The sequence below is a fragment of the Nipponia nippon genome, unplaced genomic scaffold (assembly GCF_047370975.1).
Source record: "Nipponia nippon isolate SJK-2023a ecotype South Korea unplaced genomic scaffold, ASM4737097v1 scaffold_3, whole genome shotgun sequence".
NCBI classification, from domain to species: Eukaryota; Metazoa; Chordata; class Aves; order Pelecaniformes; family Threskiornithidae; genus Nipponia; species Nipponia nippon.
The window spans coordinates 90306029-90332792 of record NW_028262347.1 but is presented as its reverse complement, the minus strand read 5'-3'; the positions used below and the strand labels follow the sequence as shown (position 1 = coordinate 90332792).

General features: G+C 42.5%; 3 protein-coding genes across 4 annotated transcripts in view; all 3 read left to right on the top strand.

Annotated features, from left to right (window-relative positions):
• The first annotated feature begins 214 nt into the window (after positions 1 to 214).
• On the top strand, positions 215 to 3021 carry SRGN (serglycin). Its single transcript, XM_009465999.2, has 3 exons — positions 215 to 510; positions 2344 to 2491; positions 2693 to 3021. The coding sequence occupies exons 1-3, from the start codon at positions 420 to 422 to the stop codon at positions 2904 to 2906; spliced, it is 453 nt and encodes a 150-aa protein (XP_009464274.1). The 5' UTR covers positions 215 to 419; the 3' UTR covers positions 2907 to 3021.
• A 643-nt stretch (positions 3022 to 3664) lies between these two features.
• VPS26A (VPS26 retromer complex component A) lies at positions 3665 to 17171 on the top strand (the record flags this gene model as incomplete). Its single annotated transcript, XM_087766028.1, has 9 exons — positions 3665 to 4138; positions 6930 to 7079; positions 8781 to 8856; positions 11301 to 11457; positions 11962 to 12126; positions 12597 to 12703; positions 13802 to 13870; positions 14417 to 14559; positions 15441 to 17171. Coding segments are annotated over 9 exons (1455 nt in total), but the record flags the coding sequence as incomplete, so codon positions are not given.
• SUPV3L1 (Suv3 like RNA helicase) overlaps positions 15580 to 26764 on the top strand; it is a 23353-nt gene continuing 12168 nt past the window's right edge. Inside the window, exons 1-5 of one of the 2 annotated variants that reach the window (XM_087764077.1) lie at positions 15580 to 15712; positions 23030 to 23107; positions 23358 to 23465; positions 25434 to 25548; positions 26131 to 26299. In XM_087764077.1, coding sequence (XP_087620203.1) covers positions 23402 to 23465; positions 25434 to 25548; positions 26131 to 26299 — 348 coding nt within the window. In that variant the 5' untranslated portion in view covers positions 15580 to 15712; positions 23030 to 23107; positions 23358 to 23401. Of the gene's footprint in view, positions 15713 to 17241; positions 17694 to 23029; positions 23108 to 23357; positions 23466 to 25433; positions 25549 to 26130; positions 26300 to 26764 lie in introns of those variants that run through there. The other variant, XM_087764076.1, reaches the window with a different exon arrangement.

Below are 26764 nucleotides of genomic sequence, written 5' to 3'. Positions count from 1 at the left end.
AAAACGCAGTTGGCTGAAAATCAGGGGACGCAAAGTGTTGCTTTTTCTCTCCAGATGAAAGAGCAAACGCCCCAGAGCCCGCTGAGCACCAGGGAGGGGCTGGGCAGGATGCAGGCCTGGACCACAAGCTGCCGGCAGCACGCGCCTTCAGTCGGGCTGGTTGGTCCCGGGTTTGCTTTTCTCCTCGGGCAAAACTGGAGACGAAGGCAGTGGCGACTTTTTTTTTTTGGAGTGATGAAGGCCGGGAGGCCAGAGTGCCGGACTTTTCTGTACATGTCTCACTCCCGTCAATCAGGAAGCGGTGACGCAGGTTATGGGTTGGGTTTGAGGTTTTGGAAACCTTTTCTAAGAGTCGATCTCCTCGCCCCGTCGTATTTCTGAAGTTTGAAGCCGTGTGAAGGCTGGTGGCGAGCGGGGGAATGCCGGCCAAAATGCAGCTCCTTATCAGATGTAACAGGAGGATTTTCCTGGCTATTTGTTTAATCCTCTTTGTGGGATACACAGCGCAAGGTAAAACGGGGCGGCTGTTCTCTCGGTAATCCTCTTTCTGGGCTATGCAGTGTAGGCCAAGTAGGCAGCCTCTGAATTTTTCAAACTGACCTTCTTCGAGGGGTACTGAGATCTACTCAGAAAACCTGTTTTGCTAATATATTGTTTTCTGGAGGGGGAATGGTAAGAAAAGGGGCTTTTTGCTAGTGGAGCATTTCTGTGTCCTTTTCCCAGCCCCTATGAGAAAAAGACTTCATAAAATAAGTTGCTGTATGGGTGCATATTTTCAATCCATATATTTCAATATATTTTTTCTTAACTGGCCCTTTCATAGTGGTCCAGTTACTGTTATTCAGTTATGTGGTTACAGACAAAGTATGTAACAGTTCCCATGTCATAACTACTATGGTCTCCTTTCTTGGGGAGGCAGGAAAGGAAACTAGTTGTAAGTATGAGGAAATTAAACGGCTTATTCAGTACAGAGAAATTGCAACACGCAGCACTAAAACAACTAAAAGGAAATGTTGATTCATGATGACATGTACCCTGTGGATTTGTTTCTTGTGAGAGAGAAGTGCTTTTCAAGCATGTACAGTATAATTTGTCCCCAGACCAAGGCTGTGATAGTGATAGGCTTTCATTATGTACCTACCACTCGGAGGTTGATCTTTGAGAGATTATGGCCTGCTTTTTGTCTGTTGTTTATTTGCAAATTATTCAGCTTCAATTGTTTATTTTGTTGACACTGTTATTAATAAAAACCTTCTTAATAATACGCTGAGAAGAAAATAAGTATGAAAAAGGAATACACTGTAAAAGGAGCAGGAAACGATACCCATGAGATCTTTTTTCTCTTACAGGAGAGTGTAGGAGGTAGCTGAAAGTCATCTAGTACATTATGGAAATATATAGGGCAATAGAGAAGTGTAATTACAGAAAGATATTCCCAAGAAATGGAGAAAAAAACTAGATGAAGTGCCAACAGAGGGAGAATGCGCCAGGAAGCTTCAGAACAAATTAATTACATGAGACCAAGAGGAAGGACGAAATTCTGCTGTTTTTATCTTTACTATGTGACCGTTATTTTCTCCTTTTGGTATTTTTTGAAGACCTGCTTTTTAGCGACAGCCCCGATTGGGCACCTGGGGGGCACCAGAACCGAAACCGTGGGTTTACGTAATGCTGGGCCATGTCTAGGAGATGCCTGAACCATCTCTTTGCCGGCGAGGTGCTCCGAGAGCCTGCATAATCCCCAAATCTGCTCCTGCAGCAGGTGGCTCTTGGCACACCTTGAGTTTCCGACGTTCCCACCAAAAGTCATCCCATTGAACCTGAAGGGGCTGAGCTGAGGCACGCAAAGCCACAGGGGAGTCCACTCTGACCCTCGCTGGAGCCAACAGAGAAAGGGAGGGCACAGGAGCCAGCTCTCCGCTGGGGTGGCTTGTCCCCAGGATATTTTGAGATACCTCCACCAGCTTTGGGGAGAGCTGCAGGTGGCCAAGCCTGCAGGTCACCCGTGGACGTGCCATGCCCCGAGCCGGGGATGAGCCCTGCTGTGACGTTGGCACAAGGCAGTGGTTTCTCACGGGGTTTCCATTTCTAATTCCCACGGACTTCCTGGTGCCGTGTGCGAGATGCACCCCATGTCTCTGATAGCAAGGATGTCACTTAGGATATCAGTAGCCATTTAAAAAAAGTCTTCAGGGTTAATTTAGTTTTCAGCAGTTGAGCAATCACGGCCACACAAATTACTTTCTTCCGCTCCTTTAAGCTTTACTAGGTGCTCATAAAGTTAATAGGTCCTGGTGAATAACGTCCCGGTCCCCGTGAATAACACATGGCTGATTCGATCAGGTGCTCCGATGCAGAAGGCAAGGTACAAGAGAGTGAGATGCCGACCTGACTCCTGGTCCACTAACTGCATCGAAGAGAAGGGGCCCTGGTTTTACATGCCCACCGGCGGAGCCAACAGGATCCTTCCTCCCATGGCAGACCCGTCCCTGTAAGTTCATTTGCCGCACATTTGTCACTAATGCTAGCACCCAAAAATGTCTGGTATTCCCATCACAGTCCTGTCCCGGCCTCAACAGTCCTGTCACAGCGTGGCTCACCCATGGGAACGTGAGGCTTCGGTGTGTTCACTTAAGAGATCATAAACAAAATAATAAATTTGGAATAAACTAGCTGCCACTCTGTGTTTCAGGATGAAGAGATACCAGGAGCTGGGCAACATATTTCCGCTCTTGGATGAGGAGTCTGGCTCCGGGTCTGATGTCGCAGTGGAAGCAGAGCCAGCCTCTGGGTCAGGGCTCGGCGACAGTGATGGCTTCTCTGAGGTGAAGCTGCCTGTCTTCCTAGAGGGCCCACGAGGCAGCGAGCTGAAGCAAAAGCTAACGGAGGAGGATTTGCTCCTGTAGGGCTGAAGACGTCGGCCTCCCTCGCCTCCTGTACCCCTTTCCCAGTGCCTGACTGGACGCAATGGCCACAAAGCGATTTTAAACCAGCTCCAAACTAATAAAAAGTTTGCCTCAAGATCTTTATTGCTTTCACTCGCTACAGAAAAATCTGTGTTTGGTCTGAACTCGCTCTTTGCATTTTAGGGGTGGGGCAGCCACCCCAATCAGGGGAAAACAGGTTTTGGGGGCCCTGCCTGATCTGTGTGGATGTTATCACGCTCCAGGGGTAATAAATTAAAAACCTTTGTGTGGTGGCAGTCGCCTGCGCTTTTACAAAACTCAGTTAATCATGTAAAATCCGCCCGAGCGGCTGCCTCGCACCTCCTTGCTCGTGTTTCCCTAAAAAAAAAAAAAAAAAAAAAAAGCACAAAATCTTGCTAAACGTTTTGGGACCCCAACGGTTATTTCCTGTCAGACGTCCGCCCCCCCGCGCTGCCGCCTCCCGGCCGCTAGGCGGCGCCGTCCCGCCGCAGCACGCATGCGCCGCCACCCCCTCCTCCCGGCCCCGCCCTCCCCCGGGGGCCGGCCCTCGGCGGGCACGGAGCAGGCGGCGGCGGCGGCGGCAGCGGGAAGGGGGGGCGGTCACGTGCGGCGGGGGGGGCGTGGCGTGGCGGGCTGTAAGGTCACATGACAGGGGCGCGGGCCGGGGCGGCTGGTGCTGGTGGCGCGCGTCGGCCGCGGAGGGGCACGCACCATGGTGAGTGCGGGGGGGGGGGGGGGGCGCGGCCGGCCGGCCGGCCGTTACGCGGGCCGTTATCCGCCAACCGCCGCTCCGCGCGCGCCCGTCGCCTCAGGCGGCGGCCTGGGCCGGGCGGTGCCTCTTCCCTTCCTTTCCCTTCTCCACCTGTGGCTCCGGGCTGTGCGTGAGGAGAGCCGCCCCGCCGAGCGCGGTCTGCCCGCCGGCGCCGCCGGTTGTCCCTCCTCTCGTCCCCGGCCCGGCCGCGGAGCGCCCGGTGACCAGCAGCGGCACCCCCGCCGTCGGCCTGGCCGCCCCCTGCCCGGCCTGCGTCACGCAGCGGCGCTGCTCCCCGCCGCCCGCCTCGCCCCGAGCTGCGCCCGGGCCTGGCGGCGGCCGCCCCGCGGCGGGTGGGGTCGCGCCGGGGAGGGAGGCGGTGGCGGCCTCCCCGCGGGAGCTGCTGCTGTGCGGGGCGGGCTCGGGGGAGAGCTGGCAAAACAGCGGGCGAAAAACAAAGGTTTGGGGTGTTTTTAGTATAATTTGTGGATTAATGCTTGGAACGTTGCCTTGCTTCTCCTCTGTGCGCACATGCCCTCGCCAATACGGGGTTTAGTCATGAAACTCAGCTTCCGTTTTTCCTACACAGCTGCTGTCGGTGAGGCTTTGGGGAAAGTGCATGTGATAGTCCTGGAAACATAAGTAAATCTTTCAGCAGTCCTGTAAGGCAGCGCTTAAAATGACAGCGGTTGGTGGTAATCCGTCAGGGCTAGTGAAATAGCGGCCACTTTGTGCTTAGCAGGCTTGGCCTAGGCAAAGTTCTTGGTGTGCTGTGAAGTATAGATTTAAGAAAATATGTATTTCAAAGAATCAGCTAGATCAGTGCACTTAGAGTTTCTGAAGCATGTGGATTCCTTAACATGTGTCTCTGTTGGACGTGCAGAAGCTTTTTAGGGCTCCATGTGGAGCTGAGGCTGGGATTTCTGCACTCGTTATCAGCTGCTGGGAGTCCTACAAGTCCTTTAGTACAGCTATAACACATAAGGGCTGAGTGCAGATTGATTTTGGTCCTGATGTAGCAAAATCCTCAGCATCTGCCTTTTGCATGAAATCAAGAACATAGCTTAGTGTTTGGCCAGCTTCTGAAAACCTTAGTTCTCGGTCTTCATTTTCTTAAGCTGTAACATAATAAGCCATATGATGGCTTCTTAAAATACTTCTTGTTTTGCATAGTTTCCCCGCAGCAGTATCTTCGATAGCAACTGGAGGAGCTACCAGCTGCTGATTTCTTTATTCCATATGTTCTTGTCCTCTCTGGATGAGATCATGGCTAATCTCTAAGAGGGTACAGTTGAAATATTCATATGTAGTGTCTTGAGAAGTGATGTGTTACCAGTGTTAGTTCTGGCTGACTGCTTTAAAGGATGGTACAGCTTCATAATTTGGAAGGTACTGTGAGACTGTCTTGTATAATGTTTATTTAAAGGTAACGTGCTTCCTTGTTTGCTTGGGGGAAAAAGGAGTATAAGGCTAATCTGGGGAACGAATGCAGAATTTTTGAGGAAAAAAATATGGGCATGCCTGAAAGTAATCTGTGTAACAGTTTAAAAATAGCCTAAAGATTTGGAATTCTTGTTGAAACTTTCTTCTTTCTCTTTCCCCCCTTCCCCAGGAGCCAAAAATCAAGAATCGTTTGTTCTAGTGTGCAGACGTTAAAGAAAAAACTTTTATTTCTTGTTTCAGCAATTAATGCAAATATGTGCTTGGCAGAGACCTGGAGGACCATTCAGTCTTACTTTGACCACCTTGTGGGTCATCTGCTTCTGCTTTCCTGTGAGAATGTGAAGTAGATATAAGTAGGTTTCAGTCAGTTATATATATCTTTGTGGATTGAACTAGGGCCGCTTGCTATCTGAACAAATACGAAGTCGGTTAGTCTTGTGTGAGTAGCTGTTTTATAGCTCAAAATTGCGCCATGTCTTTGCTTGACTTGTAGGGGTAAGCAAAAGCCACTCGATGTTCCTGCTGCTAGGCAGCAACATTCAGATCAAACTTCCTTCTAGACTTTTTGTTATTAATGCTACATTTCAAACTTCAGGTCCCCAGAATGTCTTGAAATGTATTCTTACTCAATTTTTGAGATTAAATTGGTGAAGTGAGAATGTCTGTTTTATGTATACCAAATTCGTCTAGTTGAAGCAGATGCTCTAATTTGAGAACATAATACAATTCCTCCAAAAAACCCCAAAATCACACTGAACTAGTGAAGTGTTGTCTGCTTTAGTACATCAAAGCAGATTAGTGCCTAATTCTTAGGAGAAAATGGAGGCTTTTGTACTAATCTTGTTGAGTTTCCCATAAAGTCGCTAACGTGTTTTGCAATTTCTTGTAAGAAATGTTTGTGTGAGGTCAAAGGATGGTCTCTCTTAGTTTCTGGTGTTTGATGCTGGTCAAAAGTTCGTGCCTAGAGAATGCTGTTGTAAGGTGAGGACAAACATTTAATGCTTGTAATGGATTGGTGTCTGGAGCAGTATTATGGGTAAACTTGTAACATCCACTCTATCTGATGACAGAGTTGTGTAGCTAACATAGATTGTACAAAGAACCACTGCCTCTTGAACCTGCTAGTGCTCTCTTCGTTGGCTAAGAGAACTATGGGGCGTAGGAAGAGGCAGCAAATAGAAGTTCCTGTTCCCTTTCGCCAACCCGGGGGATGCTTTAGGCCTTGTGTTACATCCCCTGTTGTTGTTCCTTTTCACCCTACTTTGCTCTGTTATTCCTCCTACTTCTGATCATCCTTGTTACTGCTGTTTATGCAGTGAGTTAGAGTGGGTATAAAGCAACATGTAGTTTTTGGCATAATATCTGAAATCCTAAACCAGATGGAATAAATTTGTTAAAAAGATTTTTTTTTTTAAGTGTGATTTAAAAATTATTAGTTTTTTTGAAGTGAAATCAGTGATTGGAAACTTTGCAGTGACAAAAACCAAAGTTGTTTGCAACAGTAATGTTTTAAACATTTGTTAGTATTTTAGTGTAGTAGTAATAATGGTAATTACACTGTGTACTTTTTAATAAACATTGTTTTTTGTAAGAGCTGTTACTGCTTGTTACTGACCTGATTTCAATTATTTGCTAGATGGACAGCTGTCTTATCATCGCTGTTTCTTGGGTCTCTAATACATAATGGCTTTAACTTCATGGGAGCACAAATGTTTTTGACCAATGTGTAGTGTACGGCTGCAGGTAAATATTGCGTTTAAAATTGAGTGTCTGCTGTGTAGTAACTTATCTAATTCTTCTTATTCCAGAGTTTTCTTGGAGGCTTTTTTGGTCCTGGTTGTGAGATTGATGTTATTCTTAATGATGCTGAAACACGAAAAACAGCAGAAATCAAAACAGAAGATGGTAAAGTAGAAAAGCATTTTCTCTTCTATGATGGAGAATCTGTTTCAGGAAAGGTAAATTTTTTCTTTTTTTTTTTACAGTGGCTATTAATTACTGTACTGATTCTGGCATGCACATGCATATAGGAAATTACATGAAAATCTGATATAAGCAAGAGCTGTAATTTCAATGTCTTCCTATATATGGTCTTTTTAACCATAGTAATTCAGGCAACAGGTAAGACTGAACGATTTGAATAGTAGCTATTTGTTTCCAGTGATCTTGTATTTATGAATAAGGTTTTTGTGCAACCATGTGCAATCCTATCGTTGCTTCTGATAAGAAAACTATTCCAGGCTGGATCCCCCTGCTTCCCCTTCCCCTTGAACTCCAAAATCCACAACCTGACACATGTCACAGTAATTTTTGGCTGGTGCAGCCAACCTGCTTTACATACCCTGTAAGCTAAGACTTACGTTTCATGCCCTGAATTGTTTTCTGGAATTGCATCAGAGGAGCAACATATTAAGTGCAGCTGGCTGCTGAGTCAACAGGAGTTGACAAGAACTGTTTTCCAAATTGTTGGGAAAAAAAGAAAGAAGTTGAGAGTGCCAGAGGGATTCCTCTGCTTTTGGGATTGCACCTAGGAACTCCTTGCCATCACTCTGGTTTTACTGGAGCCGTTCTCATTCTCTGAATATTTCTGTTACGATTTGCTCTTCCTCCAAGAAACATGAACCAGGTATTGGGTTCTGAGATTGACTTCTAAATACCTACTTTGATCTTGACCGCCCTATTATCACTGAGTATCTTTCCATGCTAAGATCTTGGTTCTCTGGAAAGATTGTTTGATGGATGTAGAACTCTGACAAGATGGGCCTCAAACTTGGAAAACTGAGGGAACTAGCATTTGTATGTTCACTGGCCTGAGCACTTCTTGCTTGTATCAGCAACACCTGAGAGGTGCCTGATGAGTTTTGGCTAACACAAGCACAGTGGGATGAGGAGGTCTGGAAGACCAGTAATTTATTGGACAACTTCCCCCTACCTCTCCTTCTTTTCACCACAAAGATAGATTATTCAAGTGGTTTACTTCCTACTTAGATATCAACGATGTACTGGATTTTAAGGTACAGGAATTTCTCTGGTCATCACTACTTCATAAGGAAACATTATATATGCTTAATATTTACATGTTTCCATAGAAAGTAACCTAATGGAATCTTTCCTTGCGAGGCAAGGTCTGATAGCGAGAATCAAATTCACAAATGCAGATCTTGATAGTAGGCTTCATTATCCATTATTTTTCATTGACTTCTCTAACACCAATACTTAGCTATCTGCTGAGGAAGGGACTTAAGTTCACTTGACTTGAAAGGAACGCATTTCTTTTTTGGACTTCCAAATGTGACTGTCAGAAGATGCTTTGAAGCTCTCTGCCTTCAAAGATGGCAAGGGGGTCATGACTGGCTTATGCGATCTCTACTGAAGCTCTGGCTTAGATTCTTTATTTTGGGACTCAAAAGTTTCAAGCTTACGTATTAAATTCAGTCTCGTGGATGATTAGATTTTTCTTAAATGCTTTAGTGGCACCTGGGTAATGCTTAATTTCCTAATCAGCTGTTTGATTTGGTTGCGTTCAAGCTCAGAGAGTGCTGTTGAGAAGAGGTCTCGGTTTTCATAGGCATGTAGTAACGTACTTTCTTTCTAATAACATTGTGTATTGGAGTGAAAGCGTTGAAAAGTTTTAACCGGTGTTTTTTTTGCCTTGGTAGGTGAACGTCTCGTTTAAGCAGCATGGGAAGAGACTAGAGCACCAAGGAATTAGAATTGAATTTGTAGGACAAATTGGTGAGTTTTGAAGCTATAAAAGGGATGTTAGGTGCGTGTGAGTTATGGAACTTTGCACTTTTGACTGTGTCAGCAGTTTGGCTCAAAAATTGCAACCTGATCGGGTTAGTGGATGACAAGGGCCAAAGGAAGATTATATACTAATCATTTTAACGCAAGTGATGTACTAATTTGTGCTAGTCAGAAAATCATTGGGAGGGAGGATGTGTACGTGGGAGGGGGAACTGGGATGGCGAGTATTCTGTCTGTCTCAAGACTGGTTAAGAGTTTGGTTAAGAACCACTAGAGATTTCTAAAAACGAAACTTGTGACTACGGTACACATGGTTTCTGCTTCATATATTTCAGACTATTCATTTTTAACTAAAACACAGTCTTCCCTTTGACTATAGATGATGAATGATCCTGATGTAATTTTTTTCTTTTTCTGCTTGTGCCTTGTTTTGCCTATATTTAAGGTTCCAAGCCAAAATGCCAGGTGTACGTACTGTGACAGACTTAATTCTTGTCGTTTAATTCTGGCTCTGAAAGAGAAGAAGCATAGAAGAGAAATGATGGGTCAGCCTATAGGAAAACACTTCTGAAATAATTCTTTGGTCGTTGGTTTTCTAAAACATGGTTGTATACTGTTAACATAAAATAGTATTGAAGCTTCAGAGGGTCTCTGTGCTTTTTAGCAAGACAATGTGGTATTGACATGAAAAATGTAATTTTTTATAACTGTATCTAAGTCTGGTTAGATTTGAACTATAAAGAATCTTGATGACATCAAACTTCTTACCACTCAAGAACTTCTGCACCCTTAGGCTGATGCTAAAATTCCTTCCGTCTGTAAGAGGGCTGTTTGCATTATTGTTCCCCTTGGAAGTAAGTCTTCAAATTTCTGCCTCATACAATTGCCTTGGATTGGAATTTCACAAATTCTCTATTTCTGATCAGTCAGTAGGCTCCAGCACCCTATGTCTGAACTGTTACGTAGCAGGTATGACTGAGTTCTGATGCCTGCTGCTTTATGCTTTGAGGTTTTGATCGGTGGGGCTGTAAAAGCAAACTTTCAGAATAAAGCAGCATTGTGGTGGGAATGAGGCATTTAAAGGAGGGAAAAATGGACTTTACATATGTCAGCTTCATTTAGTCTGTTGTCCTCTAATAGCTGTATAGGCTGTTCTTCATCTACTCTGCATAAATTTTATTCTCTGAATGACTTTAATTTGATGTAGTATTTCTTGAATTTTGTGTGTTTCTGGGACTTTCCGTTGTGCTACTGTTTAGAAATCCGCAGAGTTATGCGGAATTGGTTTAAGCTACTGCTTTTTGTACTTGTCCATGTTTTCTTGCATCCGTTCAAGTTTTAATACAGTAATACAAAAAGCATCCCAGTAGTGTGATCTGTCTCTGCGCTGCTTGGAGACTAGCTCCAGCTGCATGTCAAAGACATATTTTAAACGAGCTCTTCAGAGTACAACTTTTCTGACTGGCACAAAAAGTATTGGATATGCAATAGTAAATAAACATTGTATTATGTAAATGTTTGCTATAGCAAACAAAGTACACCTTAGATAATTTGTAGTCATATTAGAAAATAAGAAGTTACTAGATAGTATTGGTTTCTATCAAATTGGCAATGATAAACTGTGGAGTTGGTGCGCTTGGTTCATTTTTTCTCTTCTGAAAAGCTTCAGCCTCTGTAAAACCAACTACCACTAATGTTCGTAGCTGATATTTTCAGTTGTGAATTGTAGAGAAGATTGTTTCTATATACTAAAGCATTTGGATTTTTTCTATGGTAATGTTAATTTTTTTCTAACTTTCTAAGTTTTTATCTTGGTGAGAATTGCATGACATAGATCTAGGGATGAATAATGACAACACTGCTCTGGGGACAGGGGATACCGTTGCTGTGAAACTGGTGTGTCTGTGCATGTGTATTAAGAACTTGTTTCCAAATGACTAACTGAGACCAGTGGTCATAAGCCATTTGATTGTAGACTAGTAATAATAATAAACCATATAGGTGTTGATCTGCGAGATACCAGTTGGGATCACTGGCCTGTTCTAAATGAGACAGTCTTGATGTTGCTTAGATTTTTGTCCCTTCAGCAATAAATGCTGGAAGCCACGATCGGGCAGTGCTAATTACAGAGAATGCAAGGCAAGAAGTACTTATTGAAGCTAGCTACACTGTCATTAAGAAAAGATGCCATGCTAGTGAAGCTTCAAATACGTGTTCTGTTCATTGCAGTTAGCTCTTAAGGAATGTTTACTGTAGGTTGCTGAAACTGAAGATAACTTTGAAAAACTGCATAAAACATTTGGTCAAATATGTGCAACTTAAATTAATTGCTTCTGTTGTCCTCTCCCACCTGCTCCTGCAAAATTAGAGGCAATTTTGTTTGCTAAAAAGAAACACTGAAACATGTTTTCCTTTAACTTCCTCAACTTTAGAGCTCTTCAATGACAAAAGCAATACTCATGAATTTGTAAACTTAGTGAAAGAACTGGCCTTACCTGGAGAACTGACCCAAAACAGAAGCTATGACTTTGAATTCATGCAGGTTGAGAAGCCATATGAATCTTACATTGGTGCCAACGTCAGACTGAGGTTTGTAACTGTTAAGCCTTCTCTTCCCTCCGCCCCTGCAGCAAATTCATAATGTAGCAATTATGCTGTCCCCTTCCCCCGCTTCCTCCTTTTGGATTTCAAATCGGACACGTAACAGCCAGTAGCTGGTGTGGCTTGATTGGAGTTGTTAAGATTGTGTTATAATGTAGTCTTTTCTACTTTATTTGGAATTGCTTGGTGGTGTTTGTGTAGACCAAATTCTTTCAGTTTAATCAAGTGAAAACAGTCCAGGGCTCTCCTTTAAAAACAAACAAACAAAACAAACCAAAAAACAAACAAAAAACCCACAAACACAACCAATCAACCCCCCCTCCACATTTCCACCTATAAGTGTCTTGTCTTCTATTTTGGTGTCTTATTCTTTTCTGCTTAGTCTTAAGAGAATGTACTCATCTTTCAAAGAATATGTGTACTTCAGAACTTAAGGGCTTTTACTTATGCAATTCTGAATAATTATGGCTAACTTGGTGGCTTTCTTCGTAGGTATTTTCTAAAAGTAACAATAGTGAGACGGCTGTCAGACTTGGTGAAAGAATATGATCTGATTGTTCACCAGCTTGCTACGTACCCAGATGTAAACAACTCCATTAAAATGGAAGTAGGCATTGAAGACTGTCTTCATATAGAGTTTGAATACAACAAGTCAAAGTAAGTGCCATTTAGAACAAAGTGCATTCAGGTAAATATCTTGGGATAAAAAGGTAGAGTATGCAATATTTGATGAACAACCTGGCATCTGGAGACTTAAAATGTAAAGCAACATTTTCAATGATTATTGTATTGAGCTGTTTGGTTACTAGTTACACAGTGGGTCTTTTTCTGAGGAATACTTGTCTGTTCTGCCTTCAGTACTAGTAGGAAGGTCACTAGCAAATATTTAAGACTTGATTTCTGCATTTAAGCTTTTTGAATATAACTACAGTACTTCCTTTACTAATAGTGCAGTGATGGAAAGGTGCTAATTGCACTGCTCTGGCTGAGAGGCTTAGCTCAGTGCGGAAGCAAGCTCTGAGTAATTAACAGTCCAGATAAGGTAATTGCCTGTATAACGTGTTTTCAAGAAGGTGTAAAAGTTGTCTTTATTCTTTAATGAAAACCCCCATTCTGTTCTTTTAAAGGTATCACTTAAAGGATGTGATTGTTGGAAAAATTTATTTCCTCTTAGTGAGAATAAAAATTCAGCACATGGAGTTGCAGCTGATCAAAAAGGAGATTACTGGAATTGGTAAGAGATACAAAGTCCAAAAGAAGTGGCAGCTTGTATGCCTGTTGAGCCTTATGCAAACCTGGAGAGTGAAGTCAATAGTTGCAGCTTTGGCTAAACTGGTGCTCCATGTGCTTCCTTCTCACTGGTGTTTGACTACCATTTGCATTTTGTGCTTTGGTAATCATACTTAGTAGTCAACCTCACCTAAGGTCTGTGGCATTGTTCTCAGATTGCAAATGTTGGGCTAGCTTCACAAATGTGAACCATTGTTAATGGAACTCGTGCATAAATGTGCAGCAGTTTAAGCAGCATTGATACATAAAGAGCAATGGAAAAGGTGCAAAATGCATCCTGAAGGCCCCCTTGCCTCTGCCGATATTAGCTGGTAAAGTGGGCTTGGTAAAGATTAGTGTGAATCTCTCATGTTGTAGAAATGTGTCATTTTCAGTCAGCCTAAAACTGGTATGATGGGCATATCAAGAGGCTTTGAGGCAGAAACACCTTGATTATTGCAGATCAGGCTTGCACGCCCTTGAATTAGGAAGGCAGTAAGAGCTTGTGGCTCGTGTCTTTGTTCCCCAGTGGCTGGGGCCCCAGTGAGCTGCTTGCATGGAGAATGAAAAAGCCTCCATAGCAACAGAGGAAGGGCAGAAAGCTCTACTTTATTGTTGGCTTTTGTGGCTAAGTTAGGTACTCTGGCTTCTTCATCCTAGGCTCTGGAGAAAGGTGGCTCTTGTGCTGGCTGATAACCCATCAGGTTTCTAGTCTGATCATGGCCGAAAGTATCAGTCGCTAGCACTGCCTGCTAAACAGAACTGTTTCACAAGTCCTACCCTGCATGCTCGTCCCTTATTTAAAGCCTGCGTACCCAGGGCTCCTTTGAAGGGCTGGCTACTGCCTCTTCTGTGTCAGCGTGGGGAGGAGAGAGTAAGAAGGAGATGCTTTGCCTGGGAGAGGGTTTTGCTTGCTTTAGCTGTGTGTAACTTTTATGCAAGACAAAAGCAAAAAATGCAGTGTTGTGTAATGTAAATGCTGCGGAGTAGAAATTGCTGTGATAAAGCTTTGTAAATGTTTAAAATTGAAGCATGTGTTCTCACAGAAAGCTTGTTTCACCAGGACCCAGTACCACAACAGAGACTGAAACCATTGCAAAGTATGAAATAATGGATGGTGCACCAGTTAAAGGTAAATAACTGTCCTTGTTTTAAAGGGTAAGCATTTTTGAGTTAAAACTGTATTTAAAAAAAAAAGTCTGGAGGAGAGGAGATGACTTGTATAAATTTTTCTTGGAGAAAGCATGCTTTGCCTTGGGTTGCTGAAATGATAGTGGATTTTCCTATTCAAAGCAGATATTTTCATCGACTTAAGGCATTTCACTTGGGATCCTAGTAATTCTTACCCTTTATTTACCATTGGAAATTCTATGACTGATCCTTCTATCACTTCGGTTCAAACCTGACTCCATGGTGTAGACCACCTCTAGAGAATTCAAGACACTGATCCTTTTGTCTTGCCTGGGTACCATGCTTCCACTGAGAAAGTGTTCCCACTTTTGATTTCACACTTGCCTCTGTGCTCAGTGTTGTTTGTGGTGGGTTTTTTCTTTTTTTTTTAAACCAAGGATGGGGGCACAGACAGTGCTTGGGAAACTGCCTTTACTTTGTATGTCTTCTGAAACTGCATTAATGACAACCAGTTTTAAGGAACTAATTGCAACTTTCTTTTTTTAAGGTGAATCGATTCCTATAAGACTGTTCTTAGCAGGCTATGACCCAACTCCAACTATGAGGGATGTGAACAAAAAATTTTCGGTGAGGTACTTCTTAAATCTTGTGCTTGTGGATGAAGAAGACAGACGATACTTCAAACAACAGGTATGGTCAGTCTTGTTGCAGAACTGTCTGGGCTGTTGTGCATACTGCTTTGAATGTTCAACACATTAGAAGCCACCTGTGCTTCAGTAATGGCTTAAGCATTTCTGCTGGTGAATGTATTGGAAACTGTATAGAAAATGTTAGCTTGCAAAAAGGAGCCAAGGGGATGGTGTGGTGGGTACTATTTCAGCAAGGATAGGATGCTCAGTGCCACAAAACAACCTCGCATTGTGAATATCCAGACAAAACACTTTGTGGGTAAAATGAGTAACGGGTGCATGCATTTGCTTGCTAGCTTAAACTGCTGCAGATAGATTCCCCTCCCAGAATTAGCCCAAGTTCAAAATTGCAAAATTATAATAAGGGTTAAGACATTTGACTGAAAACATAATGAAAGCTGAGGACATGCTGAGGAAAGGAATAGTGAAGAGCATCACTGGAATGAACCTATGTGGATTAGATCAGAATCTTCCTTCTAAATAATAGACAAAGCAATATAATTAAATATGGAAAACAAAAGGTAGGTGGAGCATACAATGGCTATGGATGGGCTTTGGATTTTGAGAAAGGGAGGAAGAAAAATTTCTTGGACACTTTAATACCATTAGAGTGGGGAGTAGGATTGTTAAGGAAGAGGTGACTGCTCAAGATCGATAAAGTGTTCAGGCAGTAACTAAATACGTAAACTTAATTGTGTCATCTTTCTGTTACTTTCCGTATGTCCTGCACTATTCTGTAAGTAATGGGGATGCAGAGGTGTTTTGTGGTGTTTCCCACCCCCCCCCCCCCCCAAAGTCTTTGCCTATCAGGAACTTAAGATACTTGATTCTGCTGGCTTAATGGTAAATGGTGGTTTCAAAAGTGTTTGCTTCCTCAAACAGGAAATAATTTTATGGAGAAAAGCTCCTGAGAAGCTGAGGAAACAACGAACAAACTTTCACCAGCGATTTGAGTCTCCAGAATCACAAGCATCTGCTGAGCAACCCGAAATGTGAACTGGTATAAGGTGAAAAACTTTGTGATGCTTCAGCAGGTTAAAGATGGCAGCAGCCTGTGGGAAAAGAAGGCCAAAATTCCCATTACAACTGTCTTCCTTCATCTTGCAGTGCTGCATTTACCATACTACTAAAGCATTCTTCAGTTAAACATTCAAGTATGTATATACATTTAAAATAAAGTGCTTTCTCAAACACTGGAACTTTCTTAAGCTACTATTTTATACTGCACATTAACTTTTATTTGATGATGTTGTATGCACTTGGATATGCATAAGCTTAAATCTAGTTATTTCCATGCATGGTAGGCTGGTATATTTGATTTTTTTTTTTGCTGATCACTTATACAGTGTAGACTAAAGCATTTCCCTTCTCTCATGTTGTTTATTGCATGTTTCTTTCCAATGTTGCTTATTTGTGTTTGTTTTTGTTTTTAAACTACAGTAAGACACAATTGACTAAATCACACTAAAAATCAAGGTTGATGGTGAATTTGTCCTAAGACTTCTAATTACTATGTTAGACAGGGTTTAACTGAAACTGCATGTATATGCACTGTGACTATGATAACTGTGGAGCCTTCAGACACCTTACCAAGGTTTCTAAGCAGCTTTGAATCTGTCAGTAGCAAAGAATGTTAGGAAGCATCTTTGCCCTCCCTCCCCCAATTTGCTCTCTACCGTACTTCTCTAAGGCTTTCACGTGAGTCACTCCTGACTTTTGGGGGTTCGTTGCCCAGTAACTAGTGACTGTAGAGATGTTGTCATCATTTTACCTTCAGGTGGTGAGCGGGCAAACCATTTGAACGTAATTATCTCTTATTGATGAAATAGATGCTGGTGACGATTATTTTGCAAATACATGAAACTCTGTGGTTCCTCCTGGCTTCACGCTTCCACTGTCTTCACAGTCTGTCTCCTCGCTGTCCTGACAAGAGAGGCAAAACGTCCTCGAAGGGCATCCTCCTCCTAGTCCGTCTGGGCCTGCTATGAGGGCAAACGAGCTTTTTGTGGTCTTCTGGAAAGGTATTTTGAAGCCAGGCAGGCCTTAAAACTGTTAGAAGCTTATCTGGCACAGCAGATCGTTTGTCTTTAATCATCTCGTAGGCATTTAGTGTTTTGAGGAAAGAGCTTAAAGGAGTGGGCCTTCATCTGTTCACAACTGAGCACGTAGTCTGTTACCAGATGCGTGGCTTGGGTATAAAACGACGCCTGCTGCGTGGAAGGCTCCTTGCGGTTGTGGTTCACTTGGCCTTTAAACCAAGACTTCTCAACTCCGGTGCAAGTGTCACTGGTAACCTTACTTTATGAGTAAGTAAATAATTGAATTACGTTTCTGTAAGAACTGTGTTATTACTGTGGCACTTTGATAAAGCAGACAAAGCCTCTGTGTACTTTATGCTAGGGTACTTCTAACGTGGATATCTCTGAGAGCAAATTTAACTCCCTCGTGTAAGTGCCTGTTCAGAAATCTAAAGAATAAAGTAAAAAGCCAAATATTTTCATGGTCACTTGCATGTTGTAACCTGGAAATGATTCTGAGAGATTTCGAAAACTTGATTGTATTTAACCAGCCTCAGATTGTGCAACCACGTATAATAAACGGGAAACATACCGAGCTGCTCTTTGAATTAAAACAGCTGTATTCTCACTAACGTCCGCCTCCTCTGTGGTGATTGGCTCTGCCCTCTGCAGCCGGGCGGCGGCGGGACGGGGGCGCCCGGCCGCGGCGCGGTCTCTGACGCCGTTTCCGCCTGGGCGCGCGGCGGCGGGTTCCGGTGCTGCGGGCCGCCGGCACGGGGGCGGTGCTGCGCGTGCGCGGCGGCGGAGGGCGGGCGGTCGCCGCGCGATGACGCGCGAGCCCGGCGCCGCCGCCGCTGCCCTTCGCTGCCGATGAGGCGGTGCGCGTGGCCGCTCCTGCGGCTCCCGGCGCGCGCGGGGCTCGTCCTCCGCCATGGGGGGGCCGCCGCCGCCCGGCTACGCCCCGCCGCCGCGTCCTCCTCCTCTTCCTCCTCCGTCGGCGGGGACGGCAGCTCCCGGGCCCCCGACACCTCTCTCTTCGTGCCCGTGCCGCTGAAGCCCGTCGGCGACGGGGCCGAGGAAGACGTGGGCGCCGAGCTTACGCGGCCCCTCGACAAGGGTGAGTGCGGGCGGCCGTTGGGCAAGGACCGTGAGGCGCCGGGGAGGGGCGGCGCGGGCCTTGCCCGCCCTCTTCCCGCCGGGAGTGGAGGCCTGGTGCCCCTCTGCCCGCGCCTGCGGGGCTGGCTCCCTCGGGCCGCGGCAGCCGGGTCCTTGCGAGGGCTGAGAGGAACCGGCGGGCCCCGCCGGGCGGCCGCCTGAGCCCTGTGGGCGGGCGTTGACTGGCCTCCCCCCCGGGGCCCGCCGCTCCGCCCGTCCCTTCGGGTTGTTTCCTGGGGTTTTATCTCTTGAGCAGGGGGTCTTTCCTTGCGGCTTGTCTGACCGGTGCGGCTGCTCGTGCCCGCGAAGGTGCAAGTGGGGTGAAAGCTGTCAGGTGCGGTCATGCGACCGATAGTGAGGTTTTTACCAAGGCCCATTAGGCGTGCCCTGTGTGGAAATTACATCTGTCGGCCCAGTTCCTCCACTCCCTATTTCGGCGCGGTCAGGATAAAGGTGCTTGGTGTGGGGGCAGGTCCCACAGCTAAACTGAAATCTTGTGGCGTTCCGGAACTCTAACTGTGTCTTAACCTTAGAAGTCATCGTTTTCTCAAATATTGGTGTTATAGACAGAGGAGCATCGTCCATGTGTGAATGTGCCTAGATCAAAATTGGGCAAAGCATTCAGTATTTCTAGTTATTGGCCACCGGTGTTAGAAACTTCAGTTAAACTCTCAGTTAGAACAGTGCAGGTCTGTGTGTGCGTTCTTGGGTTTGCACATCTTAAAGTATGAGCGAGTAAATGTTAAGTGTAGGTTTCTGTGTATCAACTGGGAAAGCTGTGTCAAGACCTCTCTGCTTCAGTGCCCTCTGTGTTATGAGAGCTGCTGAGTATGTCAGAAGCAGAATAGGAGTTTGAACTTCAGCCCTGAAGTAAAACGACATCTTTCTCAACGTTTTATGTTTTTCTTTTAGGTATCTGCTAGGTATATATCCTGCCATTTTACTTGACACGTTAATTTTTTTGACATCTAAGTGCAAACAGAGAAGAAATTCTGTTGTTGACCTATAGATGCTCTACACTTCTGTTCTTTGATGTCTTTGTCTGTAGTTATGTCTCAAGAACCATTGAGTGAGTTGTAACTGCTTTTTCAGTGCTTTCTTTAATTATGAAACATACATCCTGTTCATTCTTCACCCGTGTTCGGTCTTCTGCTCAGGAATGGTCTTATTTTATCTAGCTGTGCCAGAACACTATGTTTAAAGACTTGATAAATAAGAAACAAGTTCTTGCTCCTTTTTGATGTTTGGTGGTCGCGAAGCATTGAGAGTGTAAATGGAAACTTTTTTTCTTTATATGTTCTCCTAATTGAGTGTTCTGATGGCATATTATTTGTATTAACCCTAGGTATAGGAAACATGGGAAAATGATCTTCACTTGTTCAGAGCCCTTGAGAAAAGAATACCTGGCCCTGACAGCTAAAAAGCCTAGCTAGGAGGAAAAAATCCTGAACAGCTGTAATGCAAAAAAATTCTGTGGTGTTTTCAGACTTGTCTTTGAGTGTCGGCTTAAATTAGTAGTGCATTCCTCAGATGCCAGTAAATATGAATGGTGACATCTTACTTGTACGTTACTCGTTGTCTCGTTTATTAGATAAGTGGTTATGTTCGATTTCTTCAAACTACAACTAAAATGCTCTGGGAAAATAAATATAGATTCTGTTTGGTCTCTGCTAAATTGTTGGGAGAGAACAGATTGGCTAAAACTATTTATGTTCCCGCAGGTGAAAATTAACTACTTCAAATAGCCTGAAGTTTTTTCATGTAAGGCTTGCAAGGAATACCAGCCAGGTGACCAGTATGGTGCTCATCTGGCTTGTTGGCCTGTAGTGCTGTCAGTAATTTTGTACTTTGAATCCCATCAATAATGTTAAAAGGGAAACTGAATGAGACCTTCCTTAGCAAATATCATCCATTCTTTTTTTATGAAATAGTCTTCCTCTGCATCCCTGCCTCGGATTGTGACCACACGCAGTATCATGCATCTGTTTTTTTTAATAGTTTGAATGAAGGTGCTCTGTCAGATTCTACTGTCAAATGCTAAACTAGGTTCAGTAAAGACGAATTTCTGTTTACAGGCTTTCTGATTTCAGCTTGTGAAGAAACTTTGTTACTTACAGTGTGCATAATTCCAGTATGAATCCCCTTGTTAGCTTGTTACTTGCTAAAGTGAGACAGTGCTTGTAGTTTTCACACTAGTCAAACACTGTCAGTATAACAGAAGCCTTTTTAGAAACTTACTTTTGCAAAACCTTTCTACCAAAACCTGCCGCTTAATGGCGTCTAGTGGAATTCCTTCACGGCTGCATCTGTTTTCTATGACTTTGTAGGAAGTGGATCCTTATGAGTGGTGATGTATGCTTTCAATTTTGGTGCATCGAGTAGGTTACGGGTAGAATGAGCTTTGCTATTGAGCTTTTCTTACAGAGATTATGGCAGAATATGTCTTTCTGTAGCCTTTCATTGCTTTTATATTAGTAATGTTTCTGATATATTTGTGTGATGGTGATGTCCTTGTTGTGAAAAGCCCAAATGCGCATTGCTATGTGCATTACAATAGAACAGTATGAAATTACTGTATGATGGAATGATTTAAGATCTAAGTAGGTGTTTGCTAACCCCTTTGTATGATTGCCTCCTTGAACAAGCTAATTGTTGAGTGACTAAGTAAAACACGAGCACATTATAGTGAAATATCTAAGGAGCCGTTATGTAAAAAAAAAAGAAAAAAAGAAACTGTGATGTTAAAATTAGATAGGAAGGTGAAAGGGACATGAGGTCTGCTTATGCATGTAGTATCAAAAGAAAGGAGCATGAAGAGCAATGAGAGAAGATGTTGTAAAGGTAAGTGATCTGCTATCAGTACAGAGGTTGAAAGATTGGTACCTGGCTTCATGATCTTCAGTACCAGGCCTGAAAGTTGCCAAGTCAGTGGGCAGCACAAATTAGGTTTGGTTTGAATGTGAGCTTCCTGGTATGGAGATGATCCATTAACAATTTTTAAATAAATGTAAACAGAAAAATCTACTGTATGAAAGATCAGCACTTTGTGCCATGTGGCTTCACAGGATCTTTGATATGGTTGTTGATTTGGAGCCCTAATGCTCAGTTGTCGAGTGTCAGTTCTGTGACTTCAGTTGTCAGACCATGGGGCTCTGCGTACTGGTGAGAAATATAAGCTAGGAAAGACGAGGTGGTTGTCAGCAATTCATGCGTCAGAAACAGGAGGTGCCTGAATAAGTGGAGTAGTTAGATGCACAAGGTTACTTGGACTGGACAATAGAAGTCTAATAGTTCTGGAGGAATTTTAAAATAAAACAGTTCATCTGCCCCAGTGGTAGCATACAGGCTTACTGAAATGGACTGTTGTTGTCTCAGATGCAGGAAAGTGACTGAAAAGTCTTCCTGCAAATAGGGCTGAAACATCTAAGTGAACCTGATACGTTGGAGAGTAGCTGTGTAATTTCTGAACTTAACGGCAGAGTCAGGCCGTCTTTTTACAGAGAACCTTAAAAAATGCTTCTGAGAAGTCAAAGTAATTGAGGAGTAAGAGCTAAAATACTGTTCTAGAATGAGGGAATGGTAAAGAAAGGGAAATCTTAAAACAGAATTGAATGGTAAAAAGGGTAATGGTAGATGTAGGACACAGATCTCCTGAGTATGTGCCTTGATTGCTAGCTGTTGCTGCAGAAATAGTACTATGTGCAGTTGGATTAAGCTAATGTGGGCATGTCTAGTTGGACTGCAATGCCAGCTTTGTTTTGTTTTGGTATACCTTATTGTTAAGACAAGTATTTGTGCTTCAGAAGGATCGTGACCTTGGATGTTGAGGGCTGTGATGGTCCCAATGTCATGTTGCCTTGGATAGTAACAAATGTTCTGGCATTGACCTTTTAATCTTGTAGTAAGGCCAGTAGGTTGTGAATTTAGATATGTGGCTGATGATGTGTTAACTGTTATTACTTCTTATGGAATCTCTGAAGAGAATTGAGCCCCGTGCTTTCTTTTAATGTAGTGTTTTCCAATCTGTCTTTGATTTCTGGGCCCCTAAACATTTTCTGATGAGAGTATGGATGTCTACGTAGTAAATGTAAGCCTGCTGACAATCTTGCTTAGTTACCTTTGTGAACATTTCAGACTGTAGGTTAATCCGTTAATAGACTACTGTAACCATGCATGGGGTGTGGGTTGTAGCCACTGCTCTTGTGCTTCTGGCTTTGCTTGCAGTTGAACTTTGCCATATTCTTATCACCTGATGATCTTCGTTATGCAAAGTGGGTTTTCTCTGTTCTAGAGTGTAGTTTTCTAGAAAGAGAGGCAAAGTTGATCTCATGGGAAGCTTTCCATGTCATGGCAGGGACTTCAGAAAGTTATGGATTTAATTGCAGAGAGTAGAGCTTTGGCAGTGTTGTGTTCAGTGACTTGTGCTAGCAGACCAGTGGTGTGCTGCAGTACCAGTCCTAACGTTTTATAATGTAGGGTTTGTAGAATTGAATTTGGAGACTAACGTAAGTTCATGATAGGTGCTCATGATATTTGCTAGGTTGGTGTGAATTTCTGATCTGTATAGATGGGGAGGGGACACAGTTTTGCCACTGTGATTTAACTAACATTTAATAAACTAAATTCAGAGTGTACATTAGGAAATACAGTTTTGTTGCCACTCTGAACTTGCCTTTCAGGGGAGGGAAAGCATTTATTAATAACTTTATAATGAGAGATTTTATACAAACAAATCTGAGTAACTTGTGATGTATTTGAAGAAAGTCTGTTAAGTTTTCTTCTCCTTTATTTAACCTGAGAAATAGGAAGAATACTGAATCTGGTTTGCCTGGCCTTTCTGGAGAGTGTGTCTTGGAAGCAGTGTGGAGGGAAAGAAGGTCTCTCAGGATGTTTAGTAAAAGCTGTCACCAAGTGGTTTAAGCAGATTTACTGTTTTCTGATAGGTGCTGATAAAAAGCAAACAAAAAACACCCCAAAACCTTACTTAGTTTGTTCCATAACATGTTGGCTGCAGGTTCCCACCTTTATGCTTTCCCATCAAGTACGAGGGAGAGTGTCTCTCAAATGCTGACTTCGTCTTCATGGCAGTTCTTACTCTGCTGCGGTTTAAGATTGTCCTTTTTCACAATAGGCTCAATCATTGATTGTGTTTAATTTAGGGAGAAATCATTTGAGTCTGTTCAGCATGACAAAGACTCCCTCCCTCCAAAGTAATGAGACTATGAGCTATGATCTTCGGGTCAGCAGAATTGATTTAAATTTGAGTAAACTAAAAAAAATGTTACCCTGTTTCTGCAGGTGAAGTTCTAAAAAACTTAAATAAGTTCTACAAAAGAAAAGAAATCCAAAGACTCGGAGCAGAAAATGGATTAGATGGTAAGAAAATGTTCTAAGATTTTTTTTTTTTTTTTTAATGTGAAATCTCTTTTTATCCGGTTATGGTATTACGTAGATCTGATCTTGTTTAGGTTGTCTCTGTTGCTTGGTTCAAATAACCTTTATATCTACTTGTAATATCTCATGTTAAGGTATAGGTTTTTAATGGACTACTTCAGTGTTTTGTTGGGCATTTACAAATACGGTTTTGTGATCTCAGTCACATTTACTTTGTTCCTTTTTTTTGCAGCTCGCCTGTTTCACCAAGCATTTATAAGCTTTAGGAAGTATATCATGGAATCCAGTTCTGTGAGTGCTGATTTGCATATTATTCTCAATGATATATGCTGTGGTGCAGGCAAGTATCTGGAGTGCTTGTAAAATAAAATATGCCTTTTTTTCTGTTTTCTGACCTGTATGCTTACCTACATACCTGTGGACCCCCCTAGTATGCTGTAAAAGAGGTTAAAAATCACCATTTCCCCATCAGAGACATTTGTGCCCATCCTACGGAGTGTTCTGTCCTTAAATCTTCTGAAGTGGAAACGAAAGAGGTGGAGGTCTTAGCAAGAAGCAGCCTGTTGTTTTATAGCATCTATTCATTGCTGAAATGAGAACAATACTGTTCCATTTATTGCTCTCTTAAAAAATCAGTAGTCGCTAGGGGGCACTTTGAGAGCTTTCTCCTGGCCAGGTGGCTTTAAGTACTTGGGAACACAGCTCTGCGACTGTGCTCTGTTTCCAAGTGGCACTAATAGAAGTGAGTGTTTTTTGCTTGCTTACTGCATTGTGTGTCATAATCACTTAACTAAGAGGTGATGCTAGCTGGTAACAGCAGAAACAGCCTTCTCCACAGTTTGAACTGCGGAACTTTGGCGTAGTACGTGTGTTTTTAATGATAGTAATTTAAAGGTTACAGTGGCCATTAGTTTTGTCTTAAAATGTAAATAAGTAGATTTTAAATGTTTACCATCTTAGGAAATTTAAAGTATCTTTTTATATTAGTTGTGCATAAACTCTTCCACATCATTTCCTCACGTCCACTCCTTATTTACTTATATATGAGCATTATTTATGTATGCCTTAAAACTCACATATATAGGAGTGTAAAGGGTTGTTTATTGTGGCAGTTTTGAAGTGTTTTAGTTGAGTTTTGCTTGGCCAAAGATTATAATTGAAAATACTACAGTTTTTAAGTTCTTTAAATTTTTCACAATAATTTTGATTCATTGAATACTAATTCTCAATTTAAAGAAAAAACCCCAAAACTCTGCTTTTGTGTGTGTATGATAATAATTTTTTTTACATCCAGCCAGTTCTTTGAAATTCTATGAGAGCTGGACAATTGGGGTGCGACCCGAAATGAGACCTTTAAAGCCACATGTCTACTCTGCAAACATTCAGAAGAGTGAACATGGATGTCTCTTCTGAGTTGATTTTTCTATTTTTGTTTTCTCACCTAGGGACTGGAGACTCACAATTTTGAGCCAGCATCCTAAGTCTTAGTAGCTTAGGGAAGCTGCAAACTATTCTGGTTTTGTCTGTTTATTCATAAAAGCATTTTAGAAGCTTTTATTTTATTCCATTCCATTCCATTCCATTCCATTCCATTCCATTCCATTCCATTCCATTCCATTCCATTCCATGAATTTAGGAAGAAAAGGCTAAAATTTTCTTAGGACAGAAAAGCTATTTCTCATCCAGCTTTTCCATAGTTTCTCATTTTATTTAGAATTTCTCTAGACGTGTCGGCTAACCAGAGTGAATATACTGAAACGAGATTTTTTTTTTTTTTCATAGTATTGTGACAAGGTGGGTGTCGGTCTCTTCTTCAAAGTAACAAGCAATAGGACAAGAGGAAATGGGCTCAAGTTGCGCCAGGGGAGGTTTAGATGGGATATTAGGAAAAATTTCTTTACCAAAAGGGTTGTCAAGCATTGGACCAGGCTGCCCAGGGAAGTGGTTGAGTCCCCATCTCTGGAGGTATTTAAAAGACGTGTAGATGTGGTGCTATGGGACATGGTTTAGTGGTGGACTTGGCAGTGCTAGGTTAACGCTTGGACTCGATAATCTTAAAGGTCTTTTCCAACCTAAACAATTCTATGGTTCTGTAGTATTTGCATTACATTGCTTAATGAATCCATGTACTCGTGTTAGTTTACCTTTCTGCCATTGAGATAATTATTGAACTTTGTAGAGAGCCAGAAGTTGAAAGAATTACATAAGTGTGTGGTGGAAGTAGTAGAATTTTTTTTGAAAAGTTTATTTTGAAGATACACACCATCAGACAAGCATGCAAACTTTCTTAAATGGGTTTGTCTTCTAGGTCACGTGGATGATCTCTTTCCTTTTTTCCTGAGGCATGCAAAGCAGATTTTTCCGATGCTGGACTGTATGGATGATCTGCGCAAGATCAGTGATTTAAGATTGCCGCCCAACTGGTCAGTGTGTTTAAGTGGTTGCAGTGTTTTCTTTTCCTAGTGTCATAGAATTTCATAGTCTGTGGACTTAAGCTTTATGATGTATAATTGCACTATATGTTCAGTTCCATTTCTCTGTTTTTACAATAACTTGTGTCAGGAACTCATATCTTTGTTACAAGATATATTGCAATCGATTAAAAGGAAAATAAGATTATATTAGCTATGAAAGTCACTGAATTGGTATTGCCTTTCCAGAAAGCTGTCTTCTGGCTGTATCTGTTTGGGAGGTAGCATGCCAGAACATTGAAATGTTAATATACCCAAGGAGAGAGACCACAGTAATGAGAATTATTTTGAACACAATGTGTGAATTCCAGTCTAAATCTTTGAAAGCATTGTATGATTTAGAAGATGAATGTGTAAGACATAGTAACCTCTTCATACTGTCTCTATTTAAGAACTTGATTTTTCTGCTTTCAACACACATTAAAAAGTCTATTAATAAAGTAAATGTTTAAGCTAATTTGCAGTGTCCCCTGAATCAGTATCCGGAACACCAGATAAATGTTCAAGAGATCTGCTTTTTTGTGTATGTTTTAGGTATCCAGATGCCAGGGCTATACAGAGAAAGATAATATTCCATGCTGGTCCTACAAACAGTGGAAAAACTTACCATGCTATCCAGAGATTTCTGTCAGCAAAATCTGGAATATACTGCGGTCCACTAAAACTTCTGGCTCATGAGATCTTCCAAAAGAGTAATCATGCTGTCAGTATGTTATATTACTTACCTACAGTCTCATGAATGCATGTTTGTAAAGTACAGTAGTTGCTTAAGGTTGTCCATGAAGCAGTGTGCTTGAATGGGTGCCTTTGCTTTGCAGTAGTGTCAGCTCTTGTGAATACCAGTTATGCATTTCTGCTTTAGGTGTGCAGAATGGGACATCGTTTCCCCAAATGGAACATCACTTTCCCCAAAGCACATGCCGTGCAATCATCCCTGTAACCTGCCTCCATTTTCCTGTAGTTTTTCCTTCCCTGGGTTTAGCTGGGTTCTACTATTAGCTTTTTCATTGTGGAAACAGTGGCGTCTTTTGCCCACGACCTTTAGTTTAGCTTATACACAAGAAATTACCCTTGCTTAACTCCCCGCAACCTTCTGCTTCAATGTTTAAATATATTTCACTCAACCATCTAATAAAAAGTTGTGCAGCTTGAGATATGTTGAGTTGAA